We start from the raw sequence: 26,675 nt of genomic DNA on the forward strand, positions 1-26,675 counted from the left end.
AAATGAATGGACACTTCACAGAAGCAGTAAAATTACCAATAAATATGTGAAGAAATGCTCAATATCACTGTCCATTACAGCATTGCAAATTAAAATAACACTGAGATTCCATCTTAACTGAGAAATAATGGCTGTCATCAAGAAATCAAATAATAGCTAATGTTTGCAAGGAGGCAGAGAAAAGGAACCCATCTACATTGTTGGTGGGAATGTAAGCTGGTAAAACCACTATGGAAATCAGTATGGAGATTCCTTAAAAAACTAAAAATAGAAATTCTGTTTGATTGAGCTAGTCCCTTCCCAGGTATTTTCCTAAATGAGCTAAAGACATTATATAATAATGATACATATTATTCAATATTCATCCATATTGAACTTTATAGTAGCACAGTTCATAATGGCCAAATCTTGGAAGCAGCCTATATGTCATGTCCCTCAACAGATAAATGAATAAAGAAAATGTGCCATTTTTGTACAATAGAGTATTACTGTGCCTTAAATAAGGATAAATTTGAGTCATGTGTAGGACAATTGATACATTTTACATTAAGTGAAATAAGCCCAAAATACTGTACAAGCTTAGATTTTGCATGGTTTCTTTTATATGAGAAACAAAATATAAATAAGGAACAAAATAGAAAATAGATAATAGGAAATAGATAGATCTTTCTCAAATGGGAAGGGGATCAATAGATGGAGGGAGCCGGGCATGATGGTGCATGCCTGTAATCCCAGCACTCAGGATGCTGAGGAAGGAGGATCATTGTGAGTTCGAGGCCAGTCTGGGCTATAAAGTGAGCTCAAGGTCAGCCTGAACTGCATAGTGAGACCCTGTCTCAAAGAAGACAAACAAACAAACAATGGACAGAAGGAGGTGGAGGGGAAAGGGATGAAAAAGAACTAAGAAGTGTTATGTACATGTACTAATTCCCCACAAGAGGTGTGATCATTATGTACTGCAAACATGTCCTTAATGAAAAAAAAAAGCTGAAAAAATTTGTTGAGATAGTTGTAGAAGTGTTAATTTAGGCTTGGGATTATATAATAATTGCAAAGTTGCTTCCTAATTTTGATAATTACTATCTAGTTACATAAAAGAGTATCTTAGTTCTTTGAAGAAAATATGTATTGGAACATTTCTAACCTACCTTTAAGTAGTTCACTAAAAGATGTGTTAAAAATGTATGTATGAATAATTGTTAAATGTAGAAGAATGTTACTTGGACGTTTTCATACTTTGCTTACAACTCATATTTAAAATTTTATCAAAATAAGTTTTCCTCAACCCCCTAAAGGAAAATAGCTTTAGCTATGGATTTAGGTTGGTTTAGATCCAGGCAATACTTGTTGCTAGAAGCTTCCTTCGATGCAGAAATACTCAGGCTGGCTGTGCTTTGGAGAGCACTGGGTGACCTTCTGAGAACAGGAATAAAGTGCTGATGATGTCCACCTGCAGTAGAGGGTGGCCAGTCTGTGCTAGCTCTTCCATCTGTGACATCTCATGGCAGTTAAATGCTACTGGTGACTTCAGGCACAGCTCTACTAAGATTGACCTTCTTTGAACTCATGTCACAGATTGGTTAGACAGTTTGGGATGAAAAATCTCAGTAGGAAATATGATTCTTGGTATGTGAATTTTTACAAAGGAAATGTAGCAGTATTTGTGTTATGGACAAATGAAGTAATGTTAGTCATACTTCCTTTGCTTTAGATGGTTCTTGACAACAATTATCTCAAACTCTGCTTGTGCTAAAAGAAAATAATACAAATGTAATTGTGTCAGTTCTTGCAAATGGGAAAAACAGAACTGTAAAATAAAGTTATGCGGTAGTCTTTTTTAAATATGTGTTCCTACAAAGCTATTAGTAAATTAATTTTTATATTTGAAACCATATTTTCATTGTACTATGAGAATGTTTAAAGGGAATAGTAGGTATAGGATAACATTTTGAAATAATAAGAAATACACACTTTTGCTTTAATCTGGATTTTTCATCTGAAAAGAAAACCATGCTTTCCTTGTAATATTCTTGCAATATTAGATTCTTAAATAGAAGCTAGTGATAAGTCATGTAAGCTTGGGGGCAGAAATTTTGTTTTAAAATATTGGTCAACATGAGAGAAGATAAATGTTAATATAGCTATTAAAATAATATGCCATTTAAAAAAACAAAAGGAGGGTAGAGGGAGATAGCCTTTGTTTTCTATTTTAATAGATTTTAAAATATTTTATTTTCTCTTAATAAAACATAGCTGTAAGTCTTTAGTCTGAAAGTTAACTTCCAGTCTGCTGTAACTGGTAAATACTTTTCTTAGTTTCATGTTCTTTTTGCTTTTGTTTTCTGTAGCTTTGTGGGAGTTCCAAAAATTTTTATGTAAATTTATCTTCTACTTGGACATTTATATCTTCTCTATTGCAGAGAATATGTAGTTGTTTGTCCATATTTAAGTTTATTATTTCTGTACTTTTTTACTGATAAGTCACAAACATAAAAAGTTTATTTTAGCATAGGATATGAGACTAGATTCTATCTATATTTGAAAATGACTTATTCCCAATAACATTATTGTGATTATTTGTTGTCCTAGAAAAGTCTTGAGTGCTATAACAAAATAACCATAGACTGGCTGTGGTTTAAGCAGCAGAAAATTATTTTTTCCTTGGTTTAGAGGGTGGCAGTCAGAATTTACCATGTCAAGATGAGTGCCTTTCAGTGAGAGCTTTCTTCCTCGCATACAGATGGCTGCCTTCTACCTTTACCTCAGTTGGCTTATTATTAGCATGTGTCTACAATTGGCATTTTCCCAATACCACAAAGATCAAAAAGAATAAAACTCAAGTTTAGAGTGGTGTGACAGTGAAATGCATCAGTAGATACTATACTTAAATCCTGTATTCTGATCTTTTCCTGAGCTAGTGTATGTAGTATGATACATGTAATGCTGGGCAATGGTAGTGAGTTGTAGCTCCCAGTTAGTTAGTGGCACCATCAGGAGGGTAAAAAACTGATACAGTATAGTATGCTGTGTTGCTAGGTGAGGATGTCCTTTAGGAGTATTAAATGTTTTTTTTGACCTATGCTATTTTCAACTTATGATGGGTGTATCGGAGTTTAACCCCATATAAGTTAAGGAGTATTTGTATATTAAAAGTAATATAGCAGAAGAAAGTTTATTTCAGTAATGATTCAAAAGTAAAAGATCATGCTAATATGATTGTTAATAATATTAGAAAATAGAATCTTAACTATTTGTGAACAGTAACATACTGAGTTGAAGCAAGCTTAGTTCAGTATTTTAAAGTATGTTGTTATCACTTATATCTAGATGTCTTCTCAAAGCCTCATGTGCTCATGGTGAGATCATGGGTGTGTGATACTGAATTTCCCGGGGTAGAAGCCAAAGCCAGTGAAGTTGAAACTTCACCCTGTTACACAGAGTAAATGACAGGATACAGATTTTCTATCTGAATTTTTGTATTTGAGTTTGAGGGCAAAGAAAGCTATTTTCAAATGTGAGAATTCAAAGTTGTCATCTTATCTTTGAAAGACTTTTAATAGTATTCTTCAAAGCATGAGAAAGAAATCCAAAAAGTAAGACAGGATCAGATTAAACAAAATGTATGTAAAAAGTATGTACCAACCAATGATAAATGCAAACCAATGGTAAATGCAAATAACTGAATATTTCATCATTTGTAGTGTTTACCGGCATTAATAATTCCTACAAAAGAGACATCATCGTAATGAAGACTCCAGACTATTTTAAATAAATAGTTGATAGAAGTATAAAGGTTATTGACCACTGTAAGATAATTAAAAGTAGTTTATCCAATTAAAAAAGGAAATTTTCAAAAGAACTGCAATTAGAAGTTTTAAAATTAGCTGGTTTGAATAGGACCAAATATGTAGATAATCCTAGGAAATAATCAGAGTTAGAAAGTTTTATAGTATGGCTTTTAGGTGGTGTTAATAAATTAGTACTACTTAACTATTAAAAATGGAAAGGAGAGGCAGAAATGGCAATACTGCTAGAAGCAAACAGAATTAAAGTCGATGAACTTCAGATGGATGAACAGAGAGATTTTGTATTGCAATTAGTATTACCCAGCCAAGTGACAAGAATCTTTCCAAGGGACAATATTCATAAAACATTAAGTGTTGGTAGTAAGAAGAGAAGCTGATGGCTCACATTGATTTGAAAAATTCAATACACCTCTTTCAGGAATTCAGAGATCATGTAGGAAACATGTAACAAAACTGTAACTGAGAAAATTTGAATATCAAAATCAATGAATTTTTAAAAAAACAGCATTTTTTTTTTATCTTGGACATAGAAACTGTCTTCCAGATCAGTGAAATTTTCAGAATTGTTTGTATGAAGTTATACATGATCCTTATTTGTAATTTTTATTTTCCTCTGTGTTTGTGTTTATTTTCTCTTTGGCTCACAGTTTTTCCAAGTTTCAGTCCATAGCTGCCTGGCTCCACAGCAGGGCGGCATGGCAAAAAAGAAAACCGCTCATGGCTTGGCAGTGGGAACAGAGAGAGGGAGATAATACCTTCCAGGCCACACCTTCAGTGGCCCACATCCTTAGATCAGGCCTCACCTCCCAACATCACATTTATCAGGCTCACATGACCCAGTCACCAAGTATGAGGCTGTTTGGGGACATCTGTATATCAACCATAACAGAGATTAGATGAAACAGATTTTTGAGTTGCTAAGTGGTAAAAATGTAGATCATGGCCACTGACCTTTTTCTACTCAGCTCTTCCCTGGTTGAATCTTTTGATACTTTGTACCAGGAAAGGATAGGACCCTTTCTGTGAGAGCCTTGACCAGGCCAATCAATAAAAAAATTAAATAAATAGAAATTTGGTTGTATTTTTTCTAATTAACAGTATTTTCTCCCTTTTTTATGTCCTTTAGTCTTATTGCTCTGATCCCAACCTTGTGTTAGATTTGAAGAATCTCATTGTGCTTTTTGCTGATACACTACAGGTAGGTAAATATGCTCATGTAGATTAGTAGTTCATCAGCTCTAGATCTTTTTATTGTCCCCATAAGTTTGGATGAGTACTGCATAGGGTCTAATTTCCCCCTCCCCCTAGTGCGGCGTCTTGTTATCTCTTCATGGTATTTCCTGCCCTTCACCCTCACCCGTTATGTTCTCATAAATGCTTTTTTCCTCTTATAGCAAAGGTATTAATTGGACTACCTACTACATTAGTTTTAAATATGCTCTTAAATAAAATGTGGCGCCTTAAGCGCTTTTGTAGTTTAACTACTCCTTAGATAATTATGGTTGATTTGAGCTGTGTATTATATCCATTAGGGTCACATTAGATGTGGATGACATTGATAGCATTATCACTGTTTACCTGCTCCGAAGATTGTAGGCAGTGAGAGTTACAGGTAGAGGTGGAGGGAGAGCTTAGCTGACAGTGTACTGAGAATATATTTATTTTAATTTTTAGCACTTCTCTTTTTCCTGACTGCCCTAATCATTTTAATACATACCTTTTAATTTTTGAGAGTAAATCACTGGATATTAGGGGGAAATGAAAGATTGTGCCATCATAGTTTTGTTTAAATTGTTGTCCAGAGAACAAAATGGCTTTCAGTGCCTAATCTCCCTTACTTTGCTTTAAAAAGTCATTTTAGAAAGTGAAGCTGTTTTCTGATTTGTTTCAGGTTTATGGTTTTCCTGTAAATCAGCTTTTTGACATGCTGTTAGAAATCAGAGACCAGTATAGTGAAACTCTGCTGAAAAAGTGGGCAGGCATTTTCAGGTGAGGAATTGCAGTCATATGTGTGTATGTGCATATGTATATGCAGATGTCTGTATGTCCAGTTTTTTAAGATATAATGAACAAAAACATGTGGTTTGTATTTTTCTAGGTATTCCAGGTTATGATTCAGAGTTCATATGAATTGTAATGACATCCCAAATGATGTTCCTAAAATATCTGATCTCAGGGCATTAATGTCTACTGTGTTAAGACATACCTAGGTCCTATTTTGAGGTTTTTGTTTTCTTAGGTAAATGTCAGATTCATTGTTTCATTTCATGGAGATCATCTTATGCCTTCTTTTTCTGTGGTTTTTTTTTTTTTTTTTTTCAGTTTTCTGTTAGGATTAATATCTATTTTAGAGTTCATTTATAGGATAGTGGTATTTGAGCCATTATGAATAATTTAACCTTTTTGGAGTGTGTGTGTGTGTGTGTGTGTGTGTGTGTGTGTGTGTGTGTGTATTACTAGAGACTGAACCCAGGGTCATTGCACTGAGTTGCATCTCCAGCACTTTTTTTATGGTTTTATTTTGAAACAGGGTCTTGCTAAGTCTCTTAAGTTTCCAGGCTGGGCCTGAACTTGTGATCTCTCCTCCCTTAGTGCCCCAGAGTGCGGAAATTACAAGCACGTGCCACTGTGCATGGTTAGGATTTTTTGAGTACTCAGTTGTGCTATCCTTCATCTTTTGTATTTATACCCAAATAACAGATATAATTCAGTGCAATATTTTAAGCCCATTATTTAAGTACTTATTGTAACATGTATGTAATAAAGTCATTCGTCTATCTCTCTCAGTCACAAATGCCTGTTCGAACTTTGCTTGGCACATACCCCATGTCAGTTCTTTCTCTTTTTAAACCTTTATTTCTTTCATGGTTTTGCCTATTGTACGATGCCTTCCCTCTATTAACTTATTTCAAATTTTAGTAGTTTTAAGGTCTTACATGACTCATTTAATCTTTATTTTCACAGCTTATTAATGTGTTCTTGATCATCATTCAGTCCAACTGATATTAATATGAATATTTATAGTTCTAAAATTCAGATTTAGCTGATGGTGTTAACTATTTTTGGGGAGGGTTATCTCTATAAGAAGTCTGGAAAAGCACTAACATGGTGTATCTACAGTTTTAGGTGATTTTGGGAGATGCCTTCAGTAGGTTTCTATTTTGATTTTGGCAGGAGGAATTTTACTTTTGCAGACCCCACAGTATAGTTACATAGGGAGAACCTATAGATTTAAAAAAAAAATCTGTTGAATACAGAACAGTAAATGAAGTAAATGAACATAGTTTGGGTTTTACTACACCTGTTTTCAAAATTTTCAAAAGTTGGCATAGAGTAACTAGCATAAGATTATAAAAGGTCACAATCAAATATATCTTATTAAAACAAATAGACACACCCTCTTTTTCTTTTCTAGAGCTCATATTCTTTTTCATTTACTTCTTCCTTGTTGTAACATTTTCTGTCTCGTTTGTACATCTCACATACTGAGAGATCACATGTAAAATTGTTTCATTTGTTTCAGGTCATACTTTCTGCCTTTTTTAAAAGATGGCCTTACCCAAAATCAAAGAGTTATATTAAAGAAGGAATATAGTAGCAAGGACTGAAAAATGTTCATTTGAAGTTGTGAAATGTGTAAAACCATTATAGTTCATTAGAAAATCAGTTTATCATTAACTACTATCTCTCCCTCCCTTCCATTATTATTTTTTAATAGAAACATCCTTGATTCTGACAACTATAGTCCGATCCCAGTAACAAGTGAAGACATGTATAAAAAGGTGGTAGGACAATTCCCATTCCAAGATACAGAGCTGGAAAAGGTAAGGAATACTTTAAAGCAAACTTGTATGGTTTTTGCGTATCTTGAACTTTCACTAGATCACTTTCATTGAAACTTGTAATCTTCATCTCACTGGATTAGAACTTGAAAGCACTTTTAAAGCACTCTTTTTAGGGCTTAGAAGACCAGAATTTTCTGATAGGAGAATTAGTGCATGGCATTAGGATCCTGTCACCTTTGTAAGATTTGAGGATTGCTGAGGTATTTCACCTTGGATTGCATTATACTCTTAAAATAGTGTCTTCCAAAAATATACAGTAAGATTTACCCTTTGAAGTGTATAATTCTGTTAGTTTTACCAATACGGTGAGTCATGTATCTGCTACAATAATAATGCAGAACAGTTCCATCATACCCCCTCAATTTCCTTATGGTTCCCCTTTCTTATCAACTACTCCCAATTCCAAGCCTCTGAGAGCCCTTTGTTTGATCTATATCCATTTACGTTTCCCTTCTGCAGAGTGCCATATAAAAGGGATCATACAGTATTGAGATTGACTTCTTTGACTAGCTTTTGAGATTCATGAAAGTTGCTTAGGGTCAATAATTCATTCCTTTTTCCTTTTGCTGAGTATGAACTACAATTTTTTAAACCTTTGCATGTTGATGAACATTTGGATTATTGTTTTACTTAAATTTATGTTTTACTTTTCATTGTTAGAAAATGAAAATATTTTGGAGACATTTTCTTAAATTTGAGATAGCTAAGCAGGCAGTTCATAATTGTTCAGATACCAAATTGCCTTTCCATTTTAAATAATTTATAAGTATAATGAATGTGTGTTTGTGACTTGCTTTCCTTAATTCTTGCATTTACAGCAATCGTTCCCAAAAAAGTTTCCATTCTCTGAATTTGTACCAAAAGTTTACAATGAAATTAAAGAATTTATCTACGCCTGTCTGAAGTTTTCAGAAGATCTTCATCTAAGGTATAACATGAAACGGTTAAAAACAGTAGAAATGAAACAAATACTAAGATTGTGACTCACTCTTTAAGTAAACTTTGTGAAAAACTTTTTTATTCCCTTCACCTCTAACTTTGAAAGTCTTAATTCTTCACTGAATGACGCTGCTTATTTTTATAGTCCTGATGAAAGGGAAATGTGGTCTCTCTTGAGCAATTTTTAAACTTTATTTTACCTATCTTTTTCTCTACCATTTTCTTTATAGATTTACATTTTAATACTTTCTATTCATAAAAATTCACTGGAAAATTGTAGTATAGCATTAATTTTAACATTTGACTGATGAAATTTTAAGGCCTAGAGAATGGCAGATAAAATCCTTTGGAAACACTAATATTGCCCTGTTTCTGTCAATGTTTCTGTATATTCTAGACTGCAGCCTTATTTCTTTGTTTATACATATATGGGTTTGTTTGCCATTCATTATGGCTAACCTGTTACTGGTTAGATGCTGCTTGGTAGTGAAGATATTAAGATTCTACAAATGTCTCTGTCTTCAAGAAGTATCTAATTGAACTGAAGAACTAGGCAATCAGTGATACATGCTAGACATATATGGAAGCAACAAAAGATCCACCCCAAACACAAACTGATGATATTTGAAAAAGACATCTCCTATATCTAACTAAATAAATTAACAGATGAATGACTGAATGGAAAGTGTGATATGCCTGGCTAGTCTGAAGTAACAAAACTTGGGACTAATTTATATCATTGTTTCATAACTATTCTTATTATGAAAAAGTGGTGTTTGTACTATCAATTTGTTCTTTTTCTCTGAAAATGAGATTAATTTAATAGAAAATCTCCCTTCCTCTTAACTGCTGGCTTTGAACCTAAGGCTTTGCATATGCTGGGCAAGTGCTTTACCACTGAGCCACATGCTCAGCAAAAATTTTTCTTGAAAATGATACTATCTTTGAAAGTTACACACCAAAATAACCTCCCTCCCTGATTTCCTTCTAAACCCATATCCCCTCTTCCCCATTGACTGACTAAGTAACCTCATGTTAGAGAATGTTCTTTATGGTTATGTTATGGTTTTTATGTTATTAGGTATGTTACGTTACTATAGGTAAATTATTATGAATTCATTGTAAAATGGCTTTTTTGAACTTCTTACTTGGATGAAAGGTAATATAATAAAGTGATAATATGAGTGAATTATTCAGATACCATTTTCTTTTTTTTTAAGTGGGGGAATCTTTATTTGCTCACAATTGGTAGAGGTTTTAGTTTATAGTTGGCTGGCTGCAAGGCAGGGTGGCATGACAGACGGACATCATAGAGGAGAAATAGTCCACATCAAGCAGGCAGGTGAGAGCAAGCAAGCAAGGGACAACCACAGCTCTAACCCTTATATTTTATACAGGCTACTTAGGGCAGATAGTACTCACACCCTTAATCCTAATGCTTTTGAGCTTAGCATTGCACCATGAAACTATCCCAGTGTCACACACTCTAGATTCTGACTCCTCTGAAAAAGCCCTACCTATAGCCTCATGAGCTTTTAGGAGGGCATCTAGACATAAGCCATAACACTCTGCCCCTGGACCCACAAAGACTCATGCACATCCCTTTATGCAAAAATATTTAGTCCATTTCTAAGAGTTGCTAAAGTACTTCCACTTTCAGTATTGCTGACAAGACCATTTTCTTGCCTGAATGTTTTATTATGCTTTTATCTGAAAACTCCCATTGACATGTTTCACACTGACAATTTAAATTAAATATTCAATTCCAAGAGATTTTATAGCTGCTTTTTATTTTATGGTTGACATCAAGTGACAGAGATCACTTTGCCTATCATAGCTGTCTAAGGATAAAGGCTAACATTATTAACATATGAGACGGTGTTATAAAAATAAAACATAAAACTCTCAAAGCAAGAGAATCACTGGATCAAGATTCTCATAAAGCTTTTAGGATAATTATTTCCTTAAATGAAATATTCATTTATTCATGCAAGAATTTTCTCTTTTTCATTTGATGGAAGATGTTGAAAATCATGCAAATAGAGAATGGCAAAAATATGTAATTGCAGGAATTCTGGAGATACAAAACTTTCTGTTTGAAAAAAGTTTTAGCAGCATATGACATTCCTATGCTAACATACTGTTCTAGCATTTTCACTTTAATAAAATAGAGTATACACACATTCATATAGATTTTTTCACTATGACACTAGATCTTTGAAAGAATTTGAAAGGTACAGAGTATTACAAAGAGGAAAAATGTAAAAAAACCCCAAAGTCTACCACAAAGTAGTCACGTTGTCATATATGGAGTTTTTTCCTCTTTTAATCTTTTCTTCTATGTTAATACATGAATATTCACAGCATTTTTTTGTTTTAAAGAAGTTCATGAGATACTTTCAGTTTTTTCTCTAACAATGAAAAAATATAACAAGTAACTAAAAAGTTTTCTGGAGCTATCAGCTGAAGTGAAAGGGCAGTCTAGTATCCTGAACAGAAAGAGGAAGAAGGAGGAGAATAAGGATGGATGAAAGGAGGAGATCTGGGAGGAAACAAAGTACCCAAGTTCTGAGGAGCAATTTCATGTACTAGAGCCAAGAGCACTGGAAGAGCAGGGAGGAAGAAATAGCTGAAGAGATAATGGCTGAGAATATGCTAAAAATAATGATAGGCATCAAGCCAGGGATTTAATATTTTGAGAGTCCCAATCCAGATAAACATAACAAGCAAAGTATGTAAAGACATCAAACTGGTGAAAGGGAAAAGTGAAAAGAAGGCATTCAGAGAAACATTACCTGCAGACATAATCATGTATAAATTATAGAGTGACTCCCTTAAAGTACTTAAAGAATACAAAACTCTAGGTAGAACTCCATAGACAGGAAAATAATTTTGAAAAATTAAGGGAAAGTAAAAAAAACTTGTAGCCAAACAAAATTTGAGTTTGGTAAGAGTGTAATGCTTTCTGCCACATATTAAATGTTATTTGCTGCTGCTAGTATTTTATTATTTTATTTATTATTTTTATTTATTTATTATTTTATTTATTTTATTATTTATTATTATTATTATTATTTTTATTTATTTATTATTTTATTTATTTTATTATTTATTATTATTATTATTATTTTTATTTATTTATTATTTTATTTATATTGCTACATGCAGCGATGTCATCTAGTTTGCCAGAATCTACCTGGTGTAACTGACTTGACATTCTTTTTCAGCTCTACTGAAGTTGATGACATGATTCGTAAATCTACAAACCTGTTGCTTACTAGGACCCTAAGCAACTGTCTGCAAAATGTCATTAAAAGGAAGAACATTGGGCTTACTGAGGTAAGGCTGCTGTTAATGATGGTAGTCAAGCCCATATTGAACAGGTGTCCTTAGCTGCGGGTATTATGGGTGAATTAATTGTAACTTTTTACATGACCTATCATGTTCTTTCTAAAATCTGTTGTTTTTTTGTCACTTTTGAAAAATTCCTTATTTTTTCTAAGAAGTCACTTTTTTCTCCCTCTTATATTGTTTTTGTATGATTAACTGTTTTCCTTTTTTATATTTTTGGAGTGAATTCATATCGCTTGCTATTAATCATATAAAAAATTTTTGATTGCAGAATATCTTCAACATCCAATTGATATCTGAATAAATGGTCATCCATTTATCAAAAAGAATATGAAATACATTTTGCTTGCATCAATTATTGATGTTAACAATGCTGGCACTCATAATCCTTGGTTAATGTTAGACTCATGGTTTGTTTCTCTGTTATCTCTTGTATACAAATGGTGAATTTCTCTATCAGCATGTAATCTGCTTGGCAAAAAGACTGGGGTTTGTGATGTGGAAACATGAGAAAATGGCAATAGTTTATACAATCTAATAAAAGAAGATTTGAAATTGTACTTATGTTGGAATAGTATCTTGGCAAACTGAAAAACTGGCCTATTGATGTGTAGTCCTAAAATTTTCAAAGATGTGACATTTCCTTTCTTTTGGAAACCCAAGATTGTATGGTAACCTCAATCTGTCACTCACCGAGGTTATACAGCCAAAAGTGAGAACTTAGAGGAATTTTTTTTTCCACAGAAAAAAGGAAAGGCTGTTAGCCATCTGGTTTACCTATAGGAGTGATGTAGTTTTAATGTCAGTTGTTTTAGGAAAAATTGACATTTAAAAATATATACTGTTAAGGATTATGGTAAAATTCAGCAAATGCTGAGTGATACTGCCTTATAGTTAAAGACAGCTGGAAACCAGGTGAGCATGTACTTCTGATTTTGGAGTACCATTTTCTTTTCTGCATTAATATTACAAAATATATTATAAGGTAGGGCATTGGCGGTGACTAAGTGCTCCTTATAACAAGCATTTTTTAAAAATTAAAAGTTATCCTAGGCATACATGATTTAGGATACTACTCTAAATTTTACAGTTTCTGTCATAGATAGAAAAACATTAGGCATTGCTTTTATGTATTTGGAAATGGGGCCACTTTTTGAAATTAGGAAGTCTATAAAAAAAGTGGGAGTGAAAATTAGGAAATCCTCCTGCTTTTATTAGAATATATTGTTTTCCTTTTCTGACTCCCAACTGGGACAGAAAGTTTGCTTGTTATTTATTCATTCATTCATTCTGCTAAGGATTGAGGTACTGGAGCTTTCAAATGTGAGGCAAGGCCTCTATAATGGAGCTACATGCCCAGCCCTATCAAACTTGATATATATGTTTTTATGCTATTCAATTTAGCAGTCTGTTACAAACCAATTTAGAACAAGAAGACTTGCAGGGACATGATCTGATAGAAACAGCTGTGACTTCAGAAGATTCTTGCATTTAGTTGTGGCTATGCCAGTTGTTTACTGTGACAGTTTAAGAGAAAGGCCAAATTTCTTGGGTTGAGCATTCCTCTCTATTAATGTCTTTTGCAAAGGTACTATACAAATCCAGAAATAATAGGAAAAATCAAGGGGAGCTTATCAGGAAATCATATAATAACTCATGGCACTCTTCCATTGCTGTTCTAAGTCGTTGAGTGGTTTTTACAGGTGTAATGTCCTCATCAGTATCTTTGCTTATGAATGAAGGGACATTCATACATATTAGGTTCTTTTGGCTGTTATGGTGTGTACATGTATAGACACATCATATAAAATGCTTTTTTCCTTACTAACCAGAAAATCTTTGAATAGCTATATTATTCACCTCTAGAAAGAGAAAACATTATATTCTTTATAAGTACCTAAAGGGTGTTCACATCTGGAAGCATCATCATAATTGGTAACATTTGTGGAGCAGTTTATATTCTTCAAAGCCTACTCACAAATACAATTTCATTTCATACAGTAACATTTGAAGTGGCATGGCATGTGTTATTATTCCCATTTTATAGAATGCATAATTAAAGTTCAGGGAGATTGCCCAAGGTCATCCAGCTAGCAAAAGTAGAAATGGGACTTAAGTCTGGGTTTTTTTCCCACATCTTTTCATTTTTACTGTATTGCACTGCCTTTCATATTGATTTAATTATTTCATCCTAACCAAGATAGAGATTTTACAGGAGGTCCATGGTAACATGGAAATTATTTGGGTTAGAAATGACTTTATGTCAGAGAGCTGAAATCCATTCAAACAATGGGATTATTATAAGTATACAGCACTCATAGAATCCTGCTTCAGGATGTCAGATAATTATCTTAGGATTTAACTGTTTCCATAAACTAATGTCTGTCTCCCTATTTTGGTTTGGGGTCACATGCTATCTTCTTCCTCTCTTTATTGATATGCTCTTCTGTTTTTTTCTCTGTACACTGGCTTTTTTTTTCTTCATGGTTTCTTTGCTTTCCTATGTTGACCAAATTCAACACCTGTAGAAATAGCACCTATAAAACTTGTTCTTTCAAACTTTATGTGATTTTTCTAGTTCATTCAGCAAGACTAGCTAATTCTTTTGGAGCTGCTTCCTTCAAGTTTGTACAAAGAGCAATTGTTTACTATTTGAAATTATTGTGTCGTAACAGACTGTCTTCTTCAGGTCTGTGCAGGGAACAGCTGAGTTCTTTTTGAGGGTATATATTTTTATGCAGACTGAGTTCCAATACAAGTCCTCCCCTGAACAATTTCTTGGGCAAATTACTTGGCTTTTTTTGTAATATGAGGACAATAGAGGCATGTATTTCTTAGGATTGTTGTTAGGATTAACTGAGCATTTTATGTACTTTGAAGAGTGTCTGAACCATAGTAAATACATACTTATTGTTACTATAATGGGGATTGGGCAGGCAAACATTGTTTAGAACAAAAATTGAAAGTATAATTAAAAGAAATCAAAATATTAGAATAAGATATCCAATTGATATAAGATAAATCAGTCAATATCACTCAATGTAGCATTAGGTATATGTTATATGTGTATTTTATTTATATTATTATTTTCTACTTATTTAGAATATATTTTCTATTTCTTTGGCATAACATTTTCATCTTAGTTTTAAAATGATAAAAGATAGTAAATATGAATAACTTTAAGGACACCCACTGAGTAGTTTAAAATAAGCTTTAAAATCAAATTTGAAACAAGCTTTAAAATAAGATTTACAATTTAAAAGGCCTTGGGGGAAAAATAGAAAAATAGAAGAATAGGAAAGATTAGAAGCAATGCTGGAGGAAAATGGAAGATTATGTGAACTTTGGGAAACTGGTGAAGGAGATAATAGAAAGAGAGAAAATGAATAAATAAAAATAAGAACAAAAGAACAACACCAAAATATAAGCAATGCTCACACTCATAAAAAATCTACAAAAAATGAACAAACAAGAAAAACAAAAAAGAAAATGTAAAGAAGATGAACAAATATCCACTTCAGGACATGTCTCTGCCATCACTGGTAGAGTTCACACTGGTAGATAGAGTGGGCAGACAAAGCCCAGATCTGTGGTGATTAATCCCAACAAGCCAGTAGTAGATTTGTTCCTGGGTAGTGGACAATCCCAGGAAATCTGCACTGTTAGTTTGACCAAAGTTCAGGTTGGTTTATGGCTGTGAGGCTGGAACCCGATTTGTTGAGCCTGCACTACTCTGTGTGCCTCCTACCAGCTTTAACTCAAGTCTTTGATGTCCTGCTTACTTGAACTCAGTTCTGCCTGACCCTGACACTGGAAGCCACTAGTTGGAGCCAACCTGCAGCTGCTCTGAGTTCTCAGCTCACTTGTCCCCTCTCCAGGATAACAACTGGCCAATCATCATCTCCTGGGGCCATAGGAATGCAAATAACTTACCAGCCACTGCAGCCCACTATGTCCACTGTTCCATTCCACTGGTGCTTTTCTCCATGGAGGCCTCTGGGGTCTTCTATAATCCTAATGTGTCTGTAAGTTTGAGCCACCCCTCTCATGTATCAAGCCAGGGCTCAGGGAGGAAGCACTGCTTTCTACCTCCTTCTTTTTGAGATTTTTCTCTTTGATCTCCCAGTGGGCTTTAGTTCTCACTTCAGATTCTTGCTGGATCCCGGGGACCTTCTTCCCTTGTCTTCCTCATATTACTGCATTCCAGTGTCTGGACACAAAATCTTGGAGAAGCTCTTTCTCTGCTATTTACCACTCTGTCATCCTCCTGGAGATCTCTAGCCCTTATGGTTAACAGCAGTGATACTGCTCATATTATGTTAAGAAATTTTATACCTAAGTCTTGAGAAGTAGAAATTGTATATCAGACCTTGGAATTCAGAACAAGTAGTTCCATGTATTTTAGTATTTTAATCTTGGAGATGTTACAAAATTGATAGTTGATAAAGCTTTCTGTACCATGACCGGAGTAGAAAAGAGATAAAATACCTTGCAGTCTTAAAGACAACTCATTTTCGTAAAACAGAACAAATGCCATCATTTAGTTCTTTGCTTTCAGGCAAGTCCAATAGTTTGGAGTCATTAGTAGTATGTGAGCTGTTATTTGTTTACTTCAGGTTAATCTTTTCAGAATTTAATGTACTGAATTCTCTGTTTTGAAAGTAAGTTAACAGCATTTCTAATATAGGCAGATAAAATGTATTGTAGAATTAATTTATAGTTGGGAATATAAACCTCTTAAGGTTTAGAGTTTAATTCTAAACTACTGGAAATGATTCAGACATTTTGTTTTCTGGAATTTGTCAAGAATAGAACATCTGTCATCATGGCTTCATTTTCTCTGCAGTGTTTGGAGCAGGACTGGAGAAGTGCTCTTCACACTGTACTCAGTGACTTTCTCAGTAGATTATCTCTGGTATCAAGAAGGGGAGAAGACTAATAAATTTTCTAATTCCTAATGGTTTTTAACCTAAGTGGCTTCAGTCATTTACTTGTGAGACATGACTGTTTGCCTTCTAAAATTCTCTTTTTCCAGACAGTTCTCATGCAATTTTGTGTGAGAGATAAGTAATATCTATTCTGTTCTTCTATGTCCTTGAAACTATATTAAGTACAACCTGGACTGGCAACTGGGGGTTAAAATATTATCAGAGAGGCTCAAACTATGATGGTTGATATCTGAATTTCCTTCACTTCATCCTTAAGTTCAGAACTACCCCCAAAGCATCTAGTTTTACATTGGTAAATGTCCTTGTAAGGATTTTGGTAGCTGTCATTGACAAGTAGAGATCACTTTGCCCTCATTAACAGACAATATTCCCTCTGAAAATGACATGGTATCTGCTGTAATCCTGCAGTGTTTAAATAGTCTATTCTATGCTCAGCAATGAAACATTTCAAAAGTGACTGACAGCCAATTGATGTAATTCATGGTGATCTTTTGTGTTGACAGATCTTTAAAAAGTCATGGGAAATTACTACTCTACCCAGTGAAACCGCCTCCTTTTTTTTTCTCTTTAGCTGCCAATATCCTAAAAAACAGGACAATTTTCTCTTTGACTGCCTCTGTTTTTTATTTCACTAACATGACATGATTCCTCCTTATCATTAGAATTTCTTTTGATAGACATAATGTGTTCCCTATAGGTGATGCTGATTTTAAAATAGAAATTCTCCAGTTCTCCAAATCAACTCTCTTACTTTTCTGACTTCAACATCAAGGCATCCTTGTAGCCACTTTCCTACTCAGAAGAAGAGTGATTTAATTTAGGCAGTTTAAATATTTAAAAATTATTTTAGTTGTCTCCTGAAAGAGAAACAGAATGAAAGGAAGAAGGTGATAAATTGTTTATTTTGGTGGATTTTTTTCTCCATAAGGTGCTCAAAAATTAAAAAGCTAATGTTTTCAATAATTTTATAGAAGACTGTAGTAGTCTTATGTCCGAAGCCCAGAATCTCTGGGTTCATACTTTGGATGGATGGAAAGGCATTGCTCATGCATATGAACTTGTCTGATAAGATCTGGAAAATAATGTAAGGATCTAGCCCCACTGTTTCCCTAACTTCCTGAATAAGAGAATTTCCTGCTACTTCACCTCCGTGTCTTTATTCTTTATCACTGTGTTTTGAATGTAGCTGTTTCCCTAAGATCTTCCTTCAGGCTGATCCCTTTTGATTGTGTTTAGGTTATGGGATTAATAGAAAATCACTTCATTTTTATTTCAGTTATGGTAAAATAGATGTAATGTTTATGCCCATTTTATCTGCTTCTCCAGGTTTATGGGAAGATAGCATAAGAAAATGAGTTTTAAATTTCTTAACAAACTTCAATTTTATATAGACCAAAAAATCATTTTTCTACATTGTCATCTCCAGCTAATGTCCTTTTTTTGTGTGTGTGCTGAGGTTTGAACACAGGACCTAGCAAATGCTAAGCACATACTCTTTCATTGGCCTCCAATATTGTTTTTTTTTTTAGGATCTCTTTTACAAGAAAAGAAAAATAATATTAACAACAGAATATTAGACTTTCACAATTCTCAGTTAGCAGTTATTATTAACCTTTTACAGATAAGGAATTTGGCTCAGGAAAGTTTTGAAGCTTTCTCAAAACCAATAATTTGTTAATCCCTTATTTTTTCTGACTTCAATGCCCATTTTCTTTCCTCTTACCAATATAGTTTGTTAATATACTGCAGTTTCTCCTAATATCTCTCTCTCTATCATGCCTAAATTTGAAACTTTCTATTGCTATTTCTGTTATTCTTGTTATTTAATACATCTACCAATTATGTATTGGCAGGCACTATGCTAAAGAGGATTTGCATTTGTTCTTCATGTAGTTTTTTAAAAAACAGAACAAAACATGTGTTTAAATAGAGTGAAAAGTAATGCTATATAAGGAGAAATACAAAATGTTTTGTGAGGTCAGGGAAGTCTTCTTGGAGAAAGCAGTAAGCCAGTGTCTTAACATATACTTTGCAGAATGTGAATGGCTCTGCTCTTACACCTTTTTTGTCTTGTACTAACAGATTCATATTGATTATTCATTCTGGGGAAAATAGTCAAATGATTTTTATATGTGCTTATTATTTTTTAGCTTGTTCAGATTATTATCAATACAACACATTTGGAGAAATCCTGTAAGTATTTGGAAGAATTCATCACCAATATCACTAATGTGCTTCCAGAAACAGTCCATACCACTAAGCTCTATGGCACCACAACTTTTAAGGTAAGATGCCATATTGTACAATGGAAATGCTTTGAGTGCAGTACATAGTTTGAGCAGTCTACTGTCATGACTTTGTTTCTTCAGGATAATTTATAATTGGTTTTGAATATAGGTATTTGTTAAGGGTTTTATTTTCTTAGAAAAACAAATGCCAATAGCAATTTTTGGTGTTTAAGTTAGAAAACTCAAAATATGTAACTATGTCCTGTAAACTAACTTTCTTTCTTTCTTTCTTTCTTTCTTTCTTTCTTTCTTTCTTTCTTTCTTTCTTTCTCTGTCCCTCTGTCTCTGTCTCTGTCTCTGTCTCTGTCTCTGTCTCTCTCTCTCTCTCTTTCTATTTTTGAAACAGGGTCTTATTACATCATTCAGGCTGGCCTTGAATTCACTTTATAATCTAGGCTGGTTTTGAACTTGCAGTGATCCTCCTGACTCAGCCTCCCAATTGGTGGGATTACAGACCCTGTCTAGACTCTTTTTTGTATGTTGTGCAAGAAAATAACAGTTCTCTAAATTGATGCCTCCACATTCAAGAGTCTGAATGTGTGGCCTAAGTATTCACTGATGGCTGACATCAATATCAGTTCAAATTTTCTACTCAAGTACTTCTTCTCTGTGTCTAAATTCTAAAATCTTAGCTTTTAATGAGAAATTCCCATCCCGTGCTATTATACTTAGCAATTTTATAAGGCCAAAGTACTAATTTTGATTTAGTGTTAGATCAAATGAACAAAATGATACTCTTTTAGAATAAAACATAGATTAATGGTAGACTTTCTGGAGGGTAAATATCTTAACTTTGCCTTCATAAACTCCTGAATATTGCCAGATGAGCTTTAAATTGCTATTAAGCAGAAAAGTATCTTAAACACTAAAAGGATGTTTTCTAATATAAAAACTAACCTATGAGGTTTGAGGTTTTATTATTGTTGTTAATCGATTGGTTTAGTTTTGAAACATCAACTGTGTCATCCTTTTGAAGCCCAGAAACTGCTGTTAACTAGATACAGTTAGAGTTATAGCCGTCATTTATGTCCCCTAATGTCTATTTTTTCACTCTTTATATATTGTTTCTCTATTTGTTAGTGCCTTTACTTGAGAGCAGATACAAGTGTACAAATCAAATTTGCTTTATTCTGTTATTACATTATAGGAGAAATTAAAACTCTTGGTAAGACAATATTTTTCTGGTATAAAAATGTGCATTGTTGAGCTATACATATGCTTTGTGTACCTTTGTATACATGTGTAGATTAGCTACTAGATGGAGTTACCTGTTCATTAGGTGACTGGGGATTGTTTCAAATAGCCAATAAAATTTCTTAAAATTTGTTATGCATCGTATTATGTCCTTGTCATTCTTTTTAAAATTTTCAATAATGTCTAATTACAGCCATCCCTTAGTATCTATGGAAGATTTGTTCCAGAACCTCCCATGGGTACAAAAATTTGCTGATGTTCAAGTCCTTTGTATAAAATGGTTGTAGTATTTTGTTTGAATATTTTCTTGCATCTTTAAATCATCTCAACATTATCTATAAATACCTATGCATTGTAAATGCTCTGTAACTGCTATAATGCATTCTTTAGGGATGAATGACACGGGAAAAATCTCTACAAATTCAGCACATACACATTTTTTTTCCCCTAACATTTTCAGTCTTTGTTTCGTTGAATCCACGGATTAGGATCCTACAGATACAGAATATTATTGCCCTTTCTAATGAGAAAAGAGTTCCTGAGATTCATACAAAAATATGAAAACAGCATTAAGAACAGACTTAGAGCCAGGCATGGTGGTGCACACCTTTAATCCCAGCACTTGGGAGGCTGAAACAGGAGGCTCATTGCGAGTTCAAGGCCAACCTGGGCTACAAGGTATACTCCAGGCCAGCCTGAACTGCATAGAGAGACCTTTTCTCAAAAAGACAAAAAAAAAAAAAAAAAAAAGAGAGAGAGAGAAAAGAATGGCCTTAATCTATTAAGAATTATAATTACTCTTGAATAGTAGCGTTATTATGGAGCATGGGTAATAATTTTTTCCAAAAATGTTTTTATTTACTGTGAAAGCCAGAATTGCTCTAGGAAAAAAATGTTAAAGGGGTAGTAATTCACTAAGTAGAATAGGGAGGTATGGCATTAGAAGGTTAGGTTCATTATACTTACCTACTATCTGGGATATATGTTGTATTTACTGATACTCTTTCCCAAACATGTTTCAGATTTTTCCAGTTTAGTATCTTTCAAATTATGTTTAGAAATCCTCTCAGAAGATGGCTTATGTGTTTTGTTGCTGTTCCAAAATTTAAAGTGCTAACTGAAAATGTAAGCTAGACAGGATGCCATAGGGATTGAATAGCTAGTTAAAGGCTTAAAAATGGAGTTCTGAGAACTACTAAAGGTCCTCTTTACAGTGCTTATTGTAAACACTCATTGATTAAAACACAATGAAAGTTTATTTTTACCATGGCGTTTCAGACTAGCTAACCCAGAACTCAATATAAACATGGCAATTATAACAGCTACATGTTGTATATTTTCTTAAGCTACTGTTTCTAGAAAACTTTCACTCACAGATGGAAATCTTTATGCTGGAAAAGGGTCAAAAAAATAAGGTCATCCAGGTATTTTCTTGCAGAGTTCCCTCTTGCTATTTCCATATGCGACATAATCAAGCTGACATTTTTAAGCTTTTCTTATTCATAAACTTTGCCTTACTTTGTTGCAAAAGAGAATGATGATGTTTATTAATTTATTCTCTTAGACATATTGCTTTCATATCTATGATATGACAATCTACTCTTAAACTTTATGATCTATAGAGAAGTAAACCAACTGTAAGTTCTATAAAGAATTATGCAATAAGTAGTAGAATAATATATCAAATGGATTTACTGTCTCATCAGGTTTTTATAATACATCTGCTACATACCTGGCAATGTTATAGGAATTAACAAAGTAAGTGAGTCTCCTGACTTTACTGACCTTATATCCTGATGATTTGATACATAATAAACCAACATCTAATATAATGTCAGCTCATGATAAGAACATGGGAAAAACTGACCCAAATAACATAAAAAACCCTGAGTCATCTGGATTTTCACTAGATGTATTTTCCAGCCAAATGGAATGGTACAGTGGAAAAAATAGCAAAGGGTTATTCTAGCAGTGATGTTTCTCTGCATAATGGTACTACACACTGAAATGGGAAACATTTATTATGCTTTAAGGGATAGTAGGTTTAGGGAATGGAGGTACAATTAAGACTTTGATTTTTGGCATATTCAGCTTGAGATATTTGTTATCTGTCACTGATACACATAGTAAGAGACAAGATAGTAAATCTATACCATGAAAAGAATATACCATAGGGCCAGGAATGTAGCTCAGCAGCACAGTGCCTACCTGGCAGGTGTGAGGCCCTGAGTTCAATTCCCAGTACCAAACAAAAAAGCAAAACAAAACAAAACAAAATAATAACAACAATATCCCAGAAACAAACCAGTAAGAGTGGAAGAAGAAAGTTCAATTTGGAGGCCATTGTAGCAGTCCAACTACAAGATAATGATCACTTGTACTAAAGTGGTAGAGTTTGAAGTGGTAAACATTTTTAAAGGTAGAGATGGTAGGGCTTACTGGTGAATTGCATATGAAGTTTCAAAAGAAAGAGAGGAATCAAAGGTAATTCCAAGACTGTTTGACTGAGCAAACTAATTGAACGATGGTTCTATTCACTGAGATTTGGAACATTTGTTATTCTTTAGGAGAAGAGTAGATTTAGGAAATTGAGGTAGAATTAAGACTTTCATTTTTGATATATTAAGTTTGAGGTATTTATTTATCATCTGCATAGATGTGTTAATTAGGTACAGTAAAATCATAGTGGTAGGAAAACATTTAGAATTCATCATTGTAGAGATATATTCAATGTAGGATTTGCTTTCTTCTAGGAATTGAGTATAAGTAGAGAAAAAGATTGAGGCCTATAGGACTTTAACAATGATAGATTTAGAAAAGAATAACATAATTACAGGAACAGAAGAAAGAAAGAAATAATAAACAACCCACAATTAATCATTTTTAGAATGACAAGGTATTAAGTACCTAGAATATTTTGTATAACTGTTACAATAAATTTGAGATCTATAGGAAAATGTATTCTAAAAAGTGATTTGAAAAGATATAGAAACTCTAAATTGACTAATATCCATGTAAGAAATGAAAACATTGTCAAAGACTTTAAAAGTGTATGAGGTGTAGATTATTTTAGGACCTTAAAAAACAAATAATTACTACTCTAAATTATAGAGGAAGAAGAAAAGTATCTCAATTCTCTTTTACTATAATCAGCATACATAATTCAGAATACAGAGAAACCACAAAAATGTAAAAAATTAAAGGTAAATACTGATGTAAAAGTCATAAATAAAAAATCAAAGAAAAATTCAAAAATGTAGCATTAAAGACAGGGATGCAAAGATGATTAATATTTTAAAAATACTTAAAGCTGTTCACTGCTTTAAAAGATCAAAAGAAAAACAAATAAATATTTTGAAAGATACTAAGAGGATACTGTGTTTTTATGTAAACATCTATAGATCCCGAGAAAATATAGGATTAAGAAAATTTCACAAGAGAAATTAAAAAAAAATACTTTCCTCTAAGTGAAAATAAAAATAAAACTCATCAAAACTTTTGAGATGGAATGAAAGTATTATTTAGAGGGAAATTTACAGCATTAATAACATATACTAGAAAAGAAGACAGTTAAATTCAATAACCCTAGCTTCCACTTTGAATAAACAGGAAAAAGAAGAACGATTAAATCCAATGAGCAAAAGGATAGAAATAATAAAAATAATAGTATAAATCAAATGAAAATGAAAATAAAAGCACAATATTGAAAATCACCAAAATCAAAAGCTGATTCTGTGGGAAAAAAAATAGACTTTGAGCTAAGGTAACAAAGGTAAAATGAGAACAGACACTAATTGCTAATACCAACATACTAATAAATGAAAAGAGACACTATCACTAATGATTCTATTCATGGTCACTAAAAGAATATTAAGAATATTTTATATGATTCCTCACAATTTGAAAACCTGTGAAAATAGATCAATTGCATGAAAGATTATGTGTTAATGAGCTTTTCTAAATCCTGAGATAATCAATTGAAAATGAAGAAAGTTTTATTTGGCTCACAGTTTTGGAGATTTCACCTCATGACTGATTGGTTCCATTGCTTTAGGCTTGATTGGCTAACTCATTCTACCAAGCATGTAAGGGTGAAATTATAATTCTCTAAAATGTTTTCTGTGAAATAATAGTAGAGAAAAATATTTCTGAACTCATTTCATGAGGCCAGCATTACCCTATATCATAACCAAATGGTACAAGATGAAAAAATTATACCCTATATATTATGAAAGTGGTTTCAAAAATCTTCATACAATAGTAAATTAAATCCAATAATGTATGAGACACTATATACCACATCCAAGTGGGACACTATATACCACATCCAAGTGGGATATAAATCCAAGTGGGATTTATTGTAGGTCTGCAAGACTGGTTCAACATTCAAGTATACTCTTGTAATCCATCATAGCAAAAAAGTGAAGAAATAGTTATGCAAGTGTATCAGCAGATGTAGAAAGCACTCAATTGTGACAAAAACTGAACAAAGTAGGCTAGAGGGCTAATTTTCTCCACTTGATAAGAACATCTGTAAAATAAATCTATAGCTAACATATTTAATGGTGACATGTTTTATAGCTAAAATCAGGAACAAGGCAAAGCTCTTTTCTTACACTGCTACTAGTCCATATCAGAAATAAAACTTGTTTTACAAGTAATGTGATAGACTGTGTAGAAAAATTGCAAAGAAATTACAAACGTAACTATAGGAAGTAAATATAGCAAGGTTGAAGTTCGGAGGTTAGTATTAAAATTCAGTAGCTTTTTTGTTTGCACTATTATCGGACAATGGGAATTTGAAATTAAATACACAATGGAATTTACAAAATCAACAAAAAATTACTTAGCAGTCTAACCCAATACAGGATGTATCTGAGGAAAACTATAAAACTGATGAACAAAATCAAAGATCTAAATAAGTGGAGATATTTTCCATGTTTATAGACAGAAGTACTCAATATTGTGAAAGTTTCAGTTTTCACAACTGGATGTGTAGATTTAATGTAATCTCTTTCAAAAATCTTAACAGATTATTTTGTGGATCCTTAAGATTTACATGGAAACACAATACCCAGAGCAGTCAACAAAATAGTGAAGAACAGCAAAGTTGGAAGACTGCTGCTACCTGAGTTCAAGACTAATAGCAGTAGAGGAAAAAAAAAATGAAGCTGTGGTATTGTTAGAAAAAAAACAGACAAGTAGACCAATGAAACAGAATTTTGAGCCCCAAACTAAACCCATACAAATGTAGCATTTAACAAGAAGGAAAGGCATTTAGAAATAGGAAGAGGTGGAAGGATGGCAGAGGGAGGAGAAAGGAAGAGATGTAAGAAGAATTTAAATGTGCTATATAATTATTTTGTAGTGCAATCATGTTTTAAAAAAATAAAGCTTAAGAATAACAAATACAACTTACTGGAGAATAGAGTTGAACTTTTCATCAAATGCTGCAGAAACAGATAGACATCCACATGCCAAACTAAACAAAACAAAGCAATAGCAAACTCGAATGAGACCTACATCTTTCATAAAAAATTTACTGAAAACATAATCTCTGAATGTAAAACACAAAGGTATACTCATAGAAGATAGCATAAGAGAAAATATAGATGATTTTAGATTTGGCAATATTTTAGATACAGTGCTGAGCCATGATCCATAAAAGAACATTGATAAATTGGACTTCAATAAAATTAGAAACTTTTGCTCTGAGAATGTTACTGTTAAGAAAAAACAAAAGACAAGGCATATACTGGAAGAAGATATTTGCCAAACACATGTAACGAAAGACTTGTATTCAAAATATACAAAGGACTCATAAAACTCAAGAATAATAAAAGAAACAAACCAATTAAAAATGAGTAAAAGTTCAGAGCAAATCCCTCACCAAAGAAGACATACAGATCTGAGATAAGTATATAAAAATGTGCTATGCTGTATGTACTGAACTACATTTCTAGCCCTTCTCTATTTGAGATAGGAGCTGACTAAGTTGCCCATGTTGGGCTCAAACTTGTGATGTTTCTGCCTCAGCTTCCCAGAGTGCTAGAATATAGGTATATACCACTATGACTGGCTTGGTCAATTGATTTTTTTTTTTTTTTTTTTGACAGCGTAGTCAAAACACACACAAAGAGAAAAGGACAGTTTCTTTAATTATTAGAGTTGAGAAGACAAATTACCATATGTATGTGAGAATTAAAATTTTCTGCATCTCACACCATATTAAGAGTCAAGTCAAAATGGATTTCAGCTTAAATATAAGAACTGCAAAGAAAACATAGAGGAAAAACTCCATGA

At 33.1% G+C, this 26,675-nt stretch overlaps 1 protein-coding gene across 6 annotated transcripts in view; it reads left to right on the forward strand.

Moving 5' to 3' along the window:
• Positions 1 to 26,675, forward strand: part of Exoc6b (exocyst complex component 6B) — a 530,721-nt gene that overhangs the window by 270,182 nt on the left and 233,864 nt on the right. For all 6 annotated transcript variants that reach the window (XM_005385581.2, XM_005385582.2, XM_005385583.2 and 3 more), the window contains 6 exons: positions 4,933 to 5,004; positions 5,698 to 5,795; positions 7,525 to 7,630; positions 8,470 to 8,579; positions 11,818 to 11,929; positions 19,041 to 19,175. In XM_005385581.2, the coding sequence (XP_005385638.1) occupies positions 4,933 to 5,004; positions 5,698 to 5,795; positions 7,525 to 7,630; positions 8,470 to 8,579; positions 11,818 to 11,929; positions 19,041 to 19,175 (633 nt within the window). The remainder of the gene's footprint in view (positions 1 to 4,932; positions 5,005 to 5,697; positions 5,796 to 7,524; positions 7,631 to 8,469; positions 8,580 to 11,817; positions 11,930 to 19,040; positions 19,176 to 26,675) is intronic.

The sequence above is a fragment of the Chinchilla lanigera genome, unplaced genomic scaffold (genome assembly GCF_000276665.1).
Source record: "Chinchilla lanigera isolate Chin_1 unplaced genomic scaffold, ChiLan1.0 scaffold00023, whole genome shotgun sequence".
Taxonomy (NCBI): Eukaryota; Metazoa; Chordata; class Mammalia; order Rodentia; family Chinchillidae; genus Chinchilla; species Chinchilla lanigera.